This window comes from Cygnus atratus, chromosome 4 (genome assembly GCF_013377495.2).
Source record: "Cygnus atratus isolate AKBS03 ecotype Queensland, Australia chromosome 4, CAtr_DNAZoo_HiC_assembly, whole genome shotgun sequence".
NCBI lineage: Eukaryota > Metazoa > Chordata > Aves > Anseriformes > Anatidae > Cygnus > Cygnus atratus.
This window is the reverse complement of record NC_066365.1, coordinates 15061151-15077973: the sequence shown is the minus strand read 5'-3', so window position 1 is coordinate 15077973 and position 16823 is coordinate 15061151. Positions and strand designations below refer to the sequence as shown.

The window sequence follows — 16823 nt, the reverse complement described above, 5'->3', positions numbered from 1 at the left end:
TTGAGTTGTGAATAGCTTACAGTCCCATCTGCAGGGACAAAGCCTTCAATACTGGCTAAGCTTTCCATGTGAGATGAATGAAGTTTGACTGAAAGGTCTGGCAGTAGTGAATGCGTAGGTGAGACTGCTGTCTCATAGCACTTAGCCTTTTTGGGGTCAGACATGAGACAAGTCTTCCTGGGGAGCCAAACTCTGTGTTTTTTGGGAGACAGAGGGAGGTGAAATACAGTCTCTTTACAGCCAAGAGCTAGTAGCAAAGCTGACTGGAACTGTACACGAGGTGATCATTGCACCTTCCACAGAGCTGATAAGGTAAAGCTCAGACGCATGTGGTTTGCTCGATCGATACCTTGTGGTCTGGAGGTTAATTCAGCAGTAGATCCCCAAGCCAGGAGATTTTTGAAACATTCCTAAAGACTGTATTTGCTCTGGGAAACCAGGCTGTGAGGGCTAATGTACAGGTGATAACTGAGCATGTCCCGGGAAAGGGAGTGTGCTGAAGTTCCGAGGAGTCTAACTTGACTTTTTTTTTTCAACAGCAAGTTGAAGCAATGGTCACTACAAGTATCATGTAGCTTCATTTGCTGCATGTGCTATTTCCCTGCCCACTGCCCCTGCCCTTGTAAATTATATCTTTTTCCCCTCTCAGCCCCTGAAACATTGAAGAAAATTGAAGATAAAATAGTCAGATCATACAGAAATTATAGTAGCTGCAGCAGCCAAATCTTTCTGATGACTTTTCAGACAAATACTAAGTAAGTTTTTAATAAGTTTCAAAAGAAATTTGTTAGTGTTTTCAGATATAGTCCCAAATTTTAAAACTTTATTCCTTATTTAAACCTGGGTATTCCTAGGCACTGCATACAATCGCTGAAGTACTTGCTTAGTATTAACATGAGGCAAAAAGGTCAGAACTTCTACTGAAAGTTTTTCTTGTTCTTCACTGGTAGCATTTTTATTTAGAAGTATGCCTGTAGTAGGAAGACAGAGAAAAAAAAGTTTTTTTAAATGAAAAATGAAGAGTTAAGAGATTTTCTGACAATACTTTCCTTTTTTTTTTTTCCTTTTTTTCTGCAAAATAATGTTGTAGGATGAAAGCAATATTCTTGTTTTCTTTGTAGAAAATATTTCTAAGGAGCACTGTGAGGAAAAATCGTAGCATGAATTTAGAGTATTTGACAACTTCTGTTTGGAAAGCTTTATTTTGAGGGAACACTTGCAAAGTGGAAGCATCGCCCGTGGATTAGCATGACACAATAAGGGTGCCCTCTATGGGTGATCAAGGCTGTAAACAAAGCAGAAAGCAGCTTTCCATGGTAATTCAGCCAAGTGGGAAACATGGCAATGTGACAGTGGGCAAGATGACAGTGTGATGGCTTGTTTGTTTGGCGCTGGAATTAGAGGTTGAGGCTACACTGAGCACTACAAGTGTGGTCTTAAAGACATAGGTGGAATACTGTATGCTGAGAGAGGAAATAACTCACAGAAAGCACTTGCTTCTCACTTGCAAACCTTTTTTTTTTTTTTTTGTAAATTCCCATTGAAATCAAAGGAAGAAAGACTGCTGGTAGAGGCATATGCTGTATTGTTTTCAAAACTTAGGTGCTTTCTTTATTTGATTTGTTTCCAGTTCTTCCTGTTTTCACAGGTCACAGTAGCACAGGGAGCGGAAAAAAAAAAAAAAAAGAAAAAAAAGAGGAAAATATGATGTACTTTCATTGATGCAGTGTAGTGCATGAAGCTGCTGTTTCGTGATTTTCCTACCAGTAAGATTTCAAACTGTTAGTGTGTTCTACCTAAGCAGCATTTCTAGGATGAAATGGCTACAGTCATCAACAGTGTGCCTAATATCCATCTTTCTTTCTTTAACTTATATGTAGTGATTCTTGAACTTCTTAATACAATGTGATTTTCTCAAGCAATAAACATACAAACTGATTTCTCTTCCCCGCCAGCCCTCCCCCCCCCATTTAATCAAGGCAGAAGGTCTAAAAAGCGTGTACAAAGGCTGCAGTATCATACCATGACACCCTCCATCCCCCAAAATAAGTAACTCGAATTCAGATCCAGTGTGTGACAAGATAAAGAGGTGTAAAATGGGCACAAGGAAAATGGATGTGAACGTGAGGTGGAAAAAGGAATTCAAAATGAAATAAAGGGCAGTTATCGATAGTGTGTGTGATTAAAGGTAGAATCTTATCTTAATTATAGACCCATGATCCAGAATTACTACATTGTTTACTCGTAATTAAATGAATGAAGTGATTCAAGATGTGAACTGGTGTCACTGAGATCAAAATCTGGCTGGTCAAGACAGTAGTTGTTTAAAACATGGTGTTGTCAAGAGGGAGAATCCAATTTCGGTACTGTACTTGTGTGATTGGTGCTATCTGGGCACTTGTAACCTGACTACATGACTATTGATCTCTCCTAGATCTATCCTAGATTTTATAAATTAGCCTTGTCCTAAGAGCTGTTCATTCCTGTATTTCATTCCTGTATTTCAACTTTGTACCAACTTTTTTGGGGAAAAGCCTACTTTTTTGGGGAAAAAAAACCAACCAACCTTCTCTGGATTTTGGCCTAGATGGGTTTCTATCCAAATTTGGATTTTTCTCTCCAAATTTTGGAAAATCTCCTTCCAAAGTGGACAAAATTTCAGTTGCAGTGTGAAAGTTTTAGGGAGCTAATTACAGACAATTGAAAGCTGGGAGTAGGGGTGGGAATACTCAGGTGACCTTAATTCCAGCTGTTGCTATTACATGGCTATAATGAAACCCTAATGCCATGACATGCCTTTCAAATTGGTTGCACTAGGGATGAGCATGATACTTTAAATCTTGACATTCTTCCAGGTATTAGCCTTCTTAATTTCTTCCATCTGAAAGACCAATCCCTTTAGGAACTATTGTGCATGGTCAGTTATTTCTATTGCAGCCGATGCCTCAAAGAACTGTCCAGCTGAGCTCATTGTAGCGCAGTCAGTGCTTACTCACCTCCCAGCTTTAGCAGCTGCGCTAGATTAAACTCTGTGCAGAGTTTTGTGATGATGTTTGCAGATGCATAGGATCACGCTGCCCTTGCCCACTGTGCTGGGTATGACACATGCTGTCTTTGTGTGGTTTCTGATGGGAAAGTTTCTGATCTTCTGGTTTGCTGGAGGCCTGCAGATTATTACACTCCTTCTCTTTCAGGTCCATTCTCTTCACCTCAAGCAAACAGTGGGGCTTTACGGTTGCCACTGCTGTGAGTAATTGGTATCTCTGTTTCTAAGAGGATTGTGATGTCCACATCCTGGTTCAGGACAGGGCCAGGTTCAGCTTCTCTTGCTGTCCCTGTCCAACTGTCTTCCTGCCCTCTTTTCTTTCAGTCCTTGGTAGAGTTCCCAACTAACCCCTCAATTGAAAGGGTAGGGGATATACCAGGCTCCCAAGCAAGCTGCTACTACGTGACAGTCAGCTGCTGGATCTCTCAGCAGACTGTGCTGGAAATTGGCCACTGAGTTCAATGGTAGGGAATTAACCCCACTGATTAGTAGTAATTTGTATTGTACTGTTACTGTAAAGTACTGGAGGGGTTCACTGGACCAGGTAACATGTTCTAGTTATTTATGGCTGGAAAACTTAAAAAAAATCACTGATGATAGGCTTTACTTCCCAAGGAGCTATCAAGGCAAAGGGAAGAGTGTTAGCATGAAGATAGCTGTAGCAGGACTAAACTGGTGGCAGGCAGAAGAGTGATAGTACTGAGCAGCAAGAGGATTTGCTCCCAAACCTAATGAATGCCTTTCAACATGCCACATTCGTAGTTCAGTGGGTTCAGCAAGTATCTCGCACAAGTTCTGTCAAACTAGATTTAAGAAGAACTTTTTTTGATGAATCTTTACCTTGTGTGCAGTGACAGAGCCATGTGTGGTGGGAGAAAGCAAGGCACACCGACCTTGCTGGGTCACTTCCAGACCCAGCTACACAGCTGAACAATCCCAGCCCAGGTCAGCTTCATCCCACAGTGGAGCAATGTGATCGCTGTCGCACGTGACCCACTTAGAGAGCTTGCTTTTCTTTTGGGTCCCAGGAAGGCAGGGTGTATCAGCCGAACCTGACATCATGAAAAGCTTTTGGTAGGTTGCTCCCAGGGCTCAGAGAGCTGGCCCTGCTGACATGGTGTGACACAAGAAAAAGAGGATAATGATGAGATCCAGAGTCACCTGAGGCAGAATAGAAAAACAAGTCGTGTTCATCAAGGTGTAAAACTTCTGGCTGCAAGGAACAAGGAAGAAATCTCCTTTGTGGCTGGGTTTGTACAGGTGGGAGTGTTTAGCCCTCTTCTTGTGTCTTTGTTACTGGCCACTACTAACTACTGTAGAAGCATAGATCAAGCAGAGTGCAAGGGTGAAGTTGTTTGTCTTAGAAAATGTAATGCACAGAGAGAAGCTGTGTTCTTTTTCTTTTTTTCTTTCTTTTTTTTTTTTTTTAAAGCAGTAGTCACCATCCAGCAGCTGGTAGACAATGGCCAGGAAAACAAGTGATCAGAGGTGAAATTAAGGGATCTGGATATGACAGCATCTCTTTTCAGTGGCTGCAATCAAAACAAAATGCTTTAAATGAGTGTAGGTGCTTCACCCAAGCAGGACTGGGTCCCACCTAGTTACTGGGCAAAGTTCTAGTTACTTTTGCTTCCACGGTTATGACTCAGGCTGAGAAGAAAGCTATAGGCACATTGGAGAAAAATGTTTATTGTTGGCTATGGGTGTGAAAGTTTTTACCAGATGATTTATGGTAAAAATGTGGGATAGACAATTAATCTTTGCGAGCTATTATCAGAAGGCATCTCTCTAGGTTTTTTCCTCTTAATGTAAACTCTGTATGAATATAAAAGAGTACATTTGGGACAGATTCATATCTGTCAAGTTAATTTATCAGCAGGGTGAGAGTTAGGGGCCACAGTGCAGGCATTTGGCTAGCATGCCTTTCCCAATAAGATATGGCAGGTTACAAAAGTGGAAAAAAATTCCTGGTCAGGTTTGAAGGTGTTAAAGAGTCTGTAAGGATAACTAGAGACAAACACTATCCACTTGGTGTTTTTGATCTATTGGTGATGTAGAACTAAGGCAAATCCTAAGAAGGAGAAAATTAGTGATTGTGTGTAACAGGAAAATAGGTTCCTTTCTCATTGAGATATGAAATTGTGAAAGAAAATGGAAGTAACACAAATCCAGTAATGTTAGTATCATTTTAAATCAAACACTTACTGTTCCTCCATAAAATAACTTCAGCATCCCTTTCGAACTTCCTGAAAACAATATCTGTTGCTGATAGTTCAATAGCATTTGGACTCCTTAGATTTTTTTTTTTTTTTGTAAAAAAGTGTTGTGTGTAATAGTTTTTTCTCTGATGTCACTGAAAATCACTCTGCCGCAGGACATAGTGTTCCTGACCAGTCTGCACAGAACATCTAGGAAGTGGTCAAGGATGAGGAGAAAGCTGAACATGTCAAGAGTAAAGAATATACAACCACATGAACTGCTCAGACTGTAGCAAATGTGTGCAAGAGAATGCGGAGCAGTAGCAAGGATCCACATTTCTGCTACAGAAATGCAAGTAGCAAGTGTAGCAAAAACACTTGCATTCTCTGAGATAGGAGAATACAGATGGATTGAAAATATAATCACCAGGAGGAGATACAGGTTTCAGACATGTCGTATTAACTTCACCCTCCCTTGCAAGAGATTGCAAATTCTTACCTAAGTGTAAAATCAGCCTGCTCTTGCTTTTCTCTTTTGCAATGTAGAGGCTTGACACGTACAGCAGCACAGCTCAAAGCTCTCTCTCGTTTGCACGGTGCTTTGTGCTCTGCAAAGTCTCTGGCCCAAAGATCTCTAAGTCTTTGGAGGCAGTGCAGCCGAAGATAGCATGCGCCATTGCATGCCACGAAGCTAGCAGCGCGTCCTTCTGCTAACACAGTCATCAGCGAAGCATTTGAAATTGTTACAGGAAATATAAGCAAATAGTATGACATATATTTAAAAAAAAATCATCATTTTGTCTGAGGACAAATACCTCCAATCTCCGAAGTGTGGAGAGGGGGGTGAGGGAAACAGGCTTCAGAATTACAGGCAACATAAAACTATTCTTAATTTCTAAACGTATGCCTATTCTTAATTTCTAAATGCATGTATGAAATGCATTTTGCATATACAGCAGCTTGTTGCACTTGATATCTGTCCACTATATCTTTTTTCCATGGAGTTTTGTCTGTTCTTCTGAATTCCTAAGTAATTCCAGATAACTGTTCGTAACAGCAAGATATCAGCCCAGTGTGTGACCAAGAATGTTTTTGTTCCCCCTAGTGTATGCTTTTCACCTTAAAATCACTCAAAATAAGGCAGTTTCAATCTTGAAATTATTCTATACATAGCAATGTCAGGCTTCATCTTACAGAAGGCAAGGTTGAAAAGAGGAGATTTGTGAGAATCACACCAGATTTCTTACTTGTTTCTGAATCTGAAAGACATTACCAGAACTTTGATTATTTTTTTCTACTTTTTTTTTAAGGGCTGAAAATGTGAAGACTTGGTTCTGAATCAAAGAGCCTTTATGTGCTAAAAAAATACAAACAAAACAAAACAAAAAACTTACATGATTTTGTAAAGCATTTCTAAGTTTTTGTTTGTTTGTTTCTTTCTTTTCTGTAACACATTTGATGTTTACAGGGTGTATGCATTTGATTTCCTGGGTCTTGCTGGTACAAGGAACTGCATAACTCACTTGTGACTTCGCTGTTTCTCAATACTTCAGTGATCCCAAACTATTCCTGGCAGAATTTCTTGCCCTGTTATATCACACTGCATTGTCTCAGACTGGTCACGCAATCTTGAGACAACATTCAGCCTTAAGCAGGATGTGGTTAAGCAGATACCAGTAAAGATGTCATTTGGGCATTGATTCCTAACACTCAAAAGTTATAAAACAAGTCCAAGGCTTCCTATTTCAGATGAGAATAGCATGTGGCAAATAGCAAGGGTGTTTGGGGGAGGGCTGTAATTTGAGATCACTGATATCCTTAGTCCTATAGAAATTTAAAGGAAAGATAAATGTTCTATCAAAAAAAAAAGTCTACAAGAGAGGTGCAGTGCAGAGCACAGCATGCTGTATCCTTTCTGTAAGCCTTTTTAAGAAGGATATGCTTGGCGAGGTTGCTGCAGCATGTTTCCAGATGTTTATAACCATCCCTAATTATGCCTAGGAGTGGATAGGATGGTAGTCTAGTGGAACACTGATGTAGCCATAGGATATTGAGGAAAAACAAGCTAACTTTTTGTGATGTGCCTCAGCTAAAATGGGGGATAGCAGAGGAAAGTCTGTGACAAATCTTATTTAGAGGTTGGGCTGGATTGTGTTTCTGTGGCTCTGTAATCTGTGATTTTATAACTGAATGCTTTTTTTTCTGAATTCTCATTCCAGCAGTGCATCCCTCCCCCCTGTTTTTTTATTGTTAATTTGTATTTTTCTTTTTTTCAACAGATGGACAAGACATTTCACAATTCCATTTTAAGGAAAAAATACGTCCGTTCACGCTTAGTCAGAGTGAGGTATGTGAGATTGTTTAAAAAAAAAAAAAGGCATACAATTGAGATGTTATGAAATGCTCACCAGGCACCAGGTCCAGCTAGAGAGACATTTGATCTGATTCAGTATGGTGGATTTTATGTATGACTGGAGCATAATCCCCCACTGAGTGTAATCTTAATTCCGCTCAGTGCATAAGCAGATGCCTAGGGAGCAGCAGCAGCACAACCGATCTGCTGTGGAGGATAACTGCTCCTCTGTATGCTTCCTACCAGCTATTTACCACTTGGGACTTCCTGAAAGGTTTGTCTGCTTGGCAAACCCCCGTGGAGCTCTTTTCTTTCTTTTTTAAGACTGAGAAACTTGGGTCTGTTCAGCCTTGAGAAAAGAAGACTGAGAAGGGATCTCATTAATGTTTACAAATATCTTAAGTGTGGGAGACAGAGGGATTTGGCCAACCTCTTTTCAATGGTTTGTGGGGACAGGACAAGGGACAATGGCCAAAAAATGGGTCACAGGAAGTTCCGCACCAACATGCGAAAGAACTTCTTCACAGTGATGGTGACGGAGCACTGGAAGAGGCTGCCCAGGGAGGCTGTGGAGTCTCCTTCTCTGGAGATATTCAAGGCCCATCTGGACACCTACCTGGGCAGCCTGCTGTAGGGAACCTGCTTTGGCAGGGGGGTTGGACCCGATGATCTGTGGAGGTCCCTTCCAACCCCTACTATTCTATGATTTTCTCTTTGGACTCCTGAACTTCTTGCACCTCCATCCTTCAGTAAGGAGTTTCTTGCAAAGAACCACCTCCTTTGGATCATTTGATGGCCCGTAGTTCTTGTGTTGGGAGAGGTGGGTGGTGAAAAGTAGTTTTCTATCCTTCCTCTCCAAGCAATTAGTGGTATCAGACTTTTCCCTCATGTCCTCATATCTCTTTTCACTCCTGTACCCTATGAGCTATTCTCTCTCTTTTTTTTTTTTTTTTTTAAGTTGAAACTTCCAGTCTGCTCAGCCATTCCTTGCAGGAACTGTTTCTTGTCACCTTGCTCTGAATCTGCCCCTGCTCTTTGAGATGAAGGGGTCAGAACCATCACTGGGATTATGATATTGCAATTATTTTCTTGTTTTATTTTATTTTATCTCTGTTTGCCAGTAATATCTAGCTTTTGATTTGTGTTTTTGACTACTGTTGACTACTGAAAGTGACCTTTTTCATAGAAATCCCTATTGTAATACTAAGGTCTTTTTCCTGAGTGAGTGCACATCACTCCACAAGTGAGCTTTGTGTCCTAATAATCACATATCAAAGGTGCAAGACTAATGACAGCAGCCCCAAAGATCTTATTGCTGTGAATGTATTTCTCCTTGTTCTTCCATGGTTTGTGGGATCCGGGCTCCCACTCTATCTTGGCTTAACTCCCACTTAGGCAAATCATACAAATTGTTATTTGAATGTAGCTTTAGGAATGTTTTAGATACTGACATGTGCTGTAAGTGCAGACAAAGTGGTTTAAAGATCTGACAGGTCAATCGGTAGGGAGAAGTAGTATCTTTCATAACGTCTTGTTCCCAAGAACAGACTGAGGTACTTGCTGTGAGGTTTGATGTGCTGGATGCAAGACTTGTATGTGCTAAAACTTGTTTGCTTCTTCCAGTATATCACTTGGCCTAATAAGAGAGATTTCTAACTACAAGCTTCATGGCTATTCAGGTGCTTAGAATGCAAGCTCTCCTATTCAGGGTCATTGTTGTGAATTTCTTTGGAAAGCACTGTGTGTATTTTTTGTTTAGCATAAGCAATACATTAGTAAGAATCCCCACTGCTTACTAAGAAAGCCAAAATATGTCTTGACTAGGTGCCTTTGGCTCTGGACTTCTGTTATACAGTGAGTGATTCAAGGCAGTTTGTACTTACCTGAAGGTTTTGAGAGGTGTGGTGTGCTTGCAAGAGTTGATATGGTAATTCCAGCGTGGCACAGCACAGGAAGAGGAGTGGGGGGAGAGGTGAGGGAACACCTCAGAAATGCAAAGCAACACCCACAGTTGAATCAGATAATATCTGGAAAATAAATGGAGTGGCAGTCATGCTGAAATTGGCACTAAGGGAAAAAACAACCTGTTGGAAAGTTCACATATAGCTATTCGGTCTCAAATACAATATCCTTGAGGCAAGGAATGTGTCTTTCTGCTCACCTATGAAGCACTTTTGCATACTACGGTGGGATAATAACCCATGGTCTTTTTGTTGCCCTTCACTGGCAATACAGGAATATCTGTTTTGTTCTGGTGCACGTTCTTTTCTACTATCAAAGGCTGATTACATGACATGTGTATAAGCTACTTGCTTTCTATTTTTAATTTTTTTTTCCTCTACATAAATACAACTGTCCAAGGCAGTGAGATGTAACTGGAAGTGCTTCTCTTTCACTTTCCTGTTTGAATGATGTTTAAGACAGAGCAACCCACTTTTAGATCACTCTGCATGAAATGTGAAGTAACTGAGATTCTATCTCTTGTAGGTTGTGCCATTCTTGGCTCAGGTAGAAAGAAACAGAGGAAAGAAGGTTCTTGGTACACATTCTTATCTTCCCTGAGTAATGACCAAGGATAAGTCATCTGCAAGAGTAGAGCAAGATTTAATATGCCAGATTAGACACTTCAGTGTTTGTAGTCTAGCACTCCATCTCTTGCAGTGTCTGGTGCTCTGTCTAAGGAGAAATAAGTATTACTTTTGGATGAATTCAGTCCTTTGTAAGATTATATTCCTTTCTTCCTTTCTTCTGATCACATGTGGGATTTACAGCAACCACTGTGGAAACGTGTGTCCCAGCATGACTGCAGCTCATACTTTTCAGTGAAATGTAAAAAGCTCCTTTTTTATTCATCTTTTGGACTGTGATAAGTAGACTGTGGGAGATGCTGCTGAGTTTCATTCACTGTTGCATGATGTGAGGTTATCAATCACATTTTCTCCCAGGAATGTCCAAGCAGATACTCACATCTCTCATGAGGCTGCGGTGGTGAGAATTAAGTCGGATAGTCTCTCACCTTTCCTCAAATACCTTTTTGAATGGCAATTTAAGATTTTTCTTCTGTACACATACAGGACCCTGGAAAGGTCTGTCCAGATACAATTAACCATCTGCCTTATGTTTCTGAAGTACTGCATATCTGGCTTTTCATTGCAATCAAATCAGTTCGTTCCATCCTTTTCTTGCATCCCAAACATGTAATCAGTCACCGCTTTTTAGACTCCAGAATTATAACATTGGTCTGGCCACTTACAGAAAACATCATGCCTTGTCGTACCCTAAGGAACATTAGACAATTCAGCAGATGCTTGGATTTCTTTTAGCAATTCATACTCTCATAAATGTACGAAATGTTCAAGCATGTATCTAATCCTTTGCTACGTTGCTATTGCTAGAAGAGCTAAGATGAAAACTAAGAAATGCCAAAATAGGCTGGAGGTAACGAGACTGTTTTGTTGGTTTGCAGTCCAGATGCTGATGGTGTGGTGTCAGAAGCTTTGCTCACATTCTGGTTCTCCTCCACGGATTGCAAAGAAGCACTGCGAGAAAGAGTTGAAAGGATCTTACGAAGGGGCCTGAGAAAATACACTGGACCCCTGCGAATAAATGTCAGGTCTTCTACTGTCTCAAGTAAGTATCTTACATCTCTCTTAAATCTAGTTCTTGTGCTCTTCTGATTGATGGGACTTGATTTTCCCTTATGATGATGGCTGTTACTGAGATTGAGTCTTTCCTGGTGTTAAGTAGGAACAAAATCAATGGCACTGTATAAAGCTCACCTAAGTCTTTTAAATAAAGATTGACAGGAGCAGATGCTTTGTGGCCTCTCCGTACAATTTTGCTCTTCCTCCAGACTGCAATATCAACCTTACACTCTTGTCAGGGTAAAGAGTAGGAGCCTCACCACAGTGCTTCAGTACACAGCAATGCAAACAAACATGCTCCTTAGGTCCTTCCATCTTTGAGGAGCCTGAAATTGCAGAAACTATGCATGGATGACAGTCTTTGTGGGAAAACAGTACATGCATTGGGAAAAAATGATTTTTGGTGGGGGGATCAAAATTCCTTGCAGACCACTTAAGACCACCTAGACCACTTAAGCCAGCAAAGATCCAGGGAGACCAGACAGCTGTGCTGAATGAACAAGAATCCTAGGTCAAATACTATGCTGGATGGATCCAGGCTTCTTCCCACTCTGAAATGATCAGGAGCAACCCCTTGTTCTACCTCTTGGTGCTTGAAATGGGCAAAATGCAGCAGTGCAGGGAAACTCAAATATGAGCTGTCAAACGACCTTTGTTTCTTAATGGCCCAACCAGTCAAACCATCCCACCATTGGGGTGGCTCGGGATGATGGGTAACATCCCTCTGGGCAAAGAAGCACCACTTTTCTGTTTCCTTCCAGATAGAAATAGTGTGAGACCATCAACCAAAGAGACTGAAAGACTTGTGTTTTGTTTTCGGTGGTAGTGTTTTGTGTTTTTTTTTTATGCTGGTCAGGTCATGGCTTAATGAATCTTAATTTGATGCCTTGGTTAAAGGATAAAACAGGAAGAAGTACAAAAATGCTTGTTAAGAATAACTGTGATCTCATCAAGTTATCTTGTTCGTTGTTTATATTCAGACTGGTAAATGAGGAAAGTGCTTCAGAGATGTTTTAGTTGACCTTGAACTGCACCAGGACTGTCATATTCTATGATTCTATGATTAGTTGCTAGTTAAAAAAAATTAGCTGATACAATTGAATCACTATGTTTTTATTAAATATTTGGTTTCAGTAAAAGATGGCATCTCGGTGTTACTTTGATAAAGTTGTATGATAAACTTCCTGTTGCTTTTCTTGGCTGTCCCAGGTTAACCATAAAATACTGACTACATAGGTCTGCTACTCACTACAGGACTAGCATTGTGCGATTGTTACCCATGACACAAAGGAACATAAACACTATCTTGCCATTTCTAGGAGACGGCAATAAAATTTAGATCTTTCTTTGCTAATAGGATTTCAACAGCACTATGAGGTTTAGGCAAGCTCCAGCTGGCAGTGCCATTTAAGAAAATGAGGTTGACTCAGGTAGAGAGTACAGAATGGAGCACTCCTGCACTTTCTGAGGAAGGGAAGATCTCAACTTACAAAGTTCATCCTTCTTCCCCACACCTGGTAGAAGTGACAACTTACAACAGGTCCTGGAAGTCCAGAGAGGGATCTAGGTTTTGCATTTCCAGTTTCTCTCTCCCTTCTAATATATCCTGTGCAACACTAATACTTAAGCCAAGGAAAGCTGAGAAGCCCTAGATTGTTCCATGCTCTGCAGAACCTTTCTAACATCTGCTTCATTGTAACTTTAATAGTTTTGCCAACTGGAATCCCTATTTATCTTGAGGCAATTCCAGAACTTTTTCATGATGGCTTTTAAAAAACCATTAACCTTTTCATTATAATCCCCTTATCAAAATATTCTAATTTGGGGGCAATAATATAGCTTACCTTAGGTGAGCACAGCTAACTAGTTGAACAAATCCAGGTCAGGCACTTATTTACATGGCATGCTAGGAGGGTCTGATAAGGAGAATGAGTAAGTCTTCCTCCCAGGATCTAATCGTCTTGTTGTTCAACACCATGTCTCAACTTGCACTTCACTCAAAAGTGTTTGCTGTGGGGATCAGCTCCAACAAACTACCTTCAAATTGGGTGCAACACTTGGGATCTTCAACTGTGGTCCAGGGCAGAAGCACAGAAGTAAGTATTCTGCCAACGCAGGATCTTGCTTTGCCCCTTCCTTCCAGAGGATTGGGAATAAAGAGCTTTGAGGAGATGGAATCTAAGTTGATGATAATTTATGAGTTCACTTTTCTTTTTTGGGGGGGTGAAAACCAGAGAAGTTGGATAGCATAGATGTGGAAAAACAGTGTGTGGAAAACAAAGGAAAAAAGACAAAATAATACTGTCTTTATTTTGTATCATCACTAAACAGTTGATGTCCTTTACAGAGAGCTGCAAAAATACATTGTTATTGGGGTGTCTTCAGGTGTGTTATTATTGAAGTCCCTACTTTCTTGTTTAGCCATAGTTTACTTAGTCTCCTAGCCAAGAACAATGATATTTCTAGACATCCACTATAGCTCTGATAGAAAATGGGAGGTGATGGAGATCTCTGTGCTTGTTTCCAGTTGGGTTTGTCCACCTAAATATTTTTCAGTGGAGAAACTAGCAAAGTCCTATCTTCTCCAAGACCAATGGAAAGGCTGGCAGAATAAGATGTCAAATCGCAGTTGACTTAGAAGCACCCAAGTTAGAACTTGCTCTTCCACTTGTATAGAAAGAAGGTGTCACAGTTTGTCCTCTGTATAGTTCTGGCACCAAAGAGATCTACAAGGCTGATTTTTTTTTTCCTCAGGGTTTCCTGATTAGAAGTAGTCACCTCAGAGCCTGCATCCCTATTAGGCAAAGTGTAGAGCAGCTTGCCAGCCTCTTTCCCCTTGCCAGGTAGGTTGGAAGTCTCTCAAAAGGTATTTTTGGGAATGTACTCTTGACGTCAGAAAGAAACTGGTTGCAAGATCACTGGCACTGTTCACAGTGAGTAGGAAGTATTCCCATCTGTCTCACAGCCAAGGGTTTTGACCGTGAACAATGAGTCACGAATTGGTTTTGATCAACAAGTCAACTGTTATTATTTCTGTTTATCTGGCACCTGGTACTTGCCAAAGCTCCTTGCAAAGTACAGAAGCTGGTGAGATGGATTCTCATTTCTTTATCAAGTCTTCTTTGGGAGACATGCAGATGAGTGTCTGACCTGGATTACTGAGGTACGTTTCATCAAGTTGTGGCTCAAAGAATGTGTGTGGCAGTCTGTGCTTTTTTTTTTTGTACTTGCCACTTGTACAAGACACAACAGCATCCTGCGGTAGTAGAACAGGACATGTATCAACACATTGAGAAACACAGCGGGGATCCTACATTCTCCCACTTTGATGCCATTACCCTGGCACAAGGTGGCGTGTTTCAGTGTTTGCAACAATCTTGTTGTCTTCCCCAAAAGGCTTGGGGAATAAAACAGCTCTCATCTGCATGAGTGGTGGGTTCTGCTGCGTGTGTGAAGGAGGAAGGCAGCACTTGAGGCAGAGTAAGGAGCGGGTTGACGGGAGCTGTTAGTCCTTGCTGAGCAGTGACAATATTGCTCACAGTCTTGTTTCACATAGTGTGGCTTCACAGCCTCTGTTCGTGCTAGGCTTGCGTCTGATCCTGCACAGTAACAGGGCTGCTATGCTACAGTGCCATTGCTGGCACCAGAATTAGAGATTTAAAGCACTGTGAGACTTCTTCCTTTTAAATGGAGCTGAAGTTCTGGGGGCTTCCTGGATCAATACAGCAGACTGAAAAACACACACACAAAAATCCCACTATTTCCATTGATAGTGTTGAAGTTGATACTTGGTTTGGATGAGATGAAATCAAAGTGAATACATGTTGTGCTGGAGATGCCACAGGGCCTGACTTGTAAAGGAGGACTCCAGCATATGTTAATGGTTGATGGATCTGCACTTACATATCACCATGCATGTGTCTTCACCGGACATCTGACAACATATGGCTTGTTATCCTCACACGGGAGGGATGTTATTAAACTGAAGATTCATTCATCCTTCAGAAGGGGATGATTATTACCAATTTTGGAGCTACAAATTTCCATGGAAGACAGGGATTGTTGTCTTAATCAGGAAATGGAGAGGAATTAAGTTGTGGTTGAAGGTGGAGATGGGGGGGAAGTCATGCATGCTAGGACAGGTCCCGTGGACATGAGTAGGGAGGGAAGGGCAGGGTGACGGGGACAATTAGAGGTACACAGCTTTTGTCTTGTCTCTACCGGGTTACTCTCCCCTACTGAAGGAATGAGAATTGCATCATCTGTACCTAAGCTATGCTTACCTACCTTACCTAGGTACCTACTTCCACAAGGGTGCTTAACCCTAGGGAGGTAATTCCTGTTGAGAGAATGGAGAGAATGTAGGAATATTAGTAGGAAGTTGTTTTAGGTTGTGTGCACGATGTAACCACAGAGGAGTGAGACTTCCCTGCTGAGCCCAAAGTGCTTGTGTTTTGCCATCTTTCAGGAAACTGCTGCGTTTCCTTTCAGGTACAGCTCTTGGAACAAGACTTAGCCTCTCACTCTGAAGGACTGCTCTAATTCCCATTTCACCCCAGTACCTGGGGCCTTTGCAGTCTTTAACGTAATTAAAGAGCATTAGGGTAGAGATACTATCCCTCTCTATAAGTACACTATGGGACAGATTCACTCTGTGGCACTCCTCTTGGCTGCCCAAGGTTGGTGAACTGCTGAAACTTGCCAGAGATCCTTTTTTGGCTACATGTACTGCTGTTACCCTAAGTAACATCAAAATAGGTGATCCCACTATTTCTGATGCATCTGAGAATTCTGTAATTTCCTGTCTTTTTGAAGGACTTATGTTATCAAAGTGACAAGGGGCAGTAGAAGATGCTTCCTCTGATGCATGGCACAAAGCTTTGCTTCAAATGCGTGTCCAAGAAAATAGCATTAGTACCGAAGTAGTATTAGTACTGACTTTTATTTATTTATTTATTTATTTTTACATTTTAAATCCTTTTCTCCTTTCATTACCCCATTTAAGACAATCCCTACCATGTCTTCTCTGTGGGAGAAAACAATTTAAACATTACTTATGTGATGAACGCGGACCATGCAGTTTGCCTTTGAAGCTAGTGGTTACGTTATGGCATATAGAAACCTGCAGTTGGAAGCCTTTAAAGAAAATGAAGCTGCCTGTGGAAATTAGCATCTGTAAAAAATTAGGCAATTGTCCTGGTAAAGCTGTATCAGATTTCTGAAGCAGCTTTCTCACCTCTAATTTTGAAGGGCTCTCTGGCCCTTTCTAAGCTGAAAATGCCTGGTATCCTCTAGTAATGCATTTGCTTGCTTTGATTGAACTTCTTCAATGTAATGTCTGCTCCATTTGTGTCATTAAGGGGTTCTGACTGTTATTTTCCCTTAAATGTAAGCACTGGTTTCTGTAACTCAAGTGAAATAGGGCAGTGGACACAAGATTAACCTTTCTGATGCTGTGACACTGAAGTTAATTAGAGGCAAGACAATGCAAGCACATTTTTCTGTAGGAATCTCTGAGTCCCTTGGAGGGGAGTAGTCACATTCACTCTGCAGTTAAGTACAAACCTGCCAACATTTAGATG

At 41.0% G+C, this 16823-nt stretch overlaps 1 protein-coding gene and 1 long non-coding RNA gene across 2 annotated transcripts in view; one reads left to right on the top strand and one right to left on the bottom strand.

The window, feature by feature from the left end:
- The window catches only part of LOC118243875 (transmembrane protease serine 11E-like), a 41839-nt gene that overhangs the window by 14012 nt on the left and 11004 nt on the right, over positions 1-16823 (top strand). The window contains exons 4-5 of the mRNA XM_035538397.1: positions 7524-7591; positions 11064-11227. Of these exons, the coding sequence (XP_035394290.1) occupies positions 7524-7591; positions 11064-11227 (232 nt within the window). The remainder of the gene's footprint in view (positions 1-7523; positions 7592-11063; positions 11228-16823) is intronic.
- On the bottom strand, positions 877-5946 carry LOC126913291 (uncharacterized). The gene is made up of 3 exons (XR_007708197.1): positions 5744-5946; positions 3887-4152; positions 877-971 (listed from the first exon to the last, which is right to left on the bottom strand). It is a non-coding gene; the product is annotated as an uncharacterized LOC126913291 (long non-coding RNA).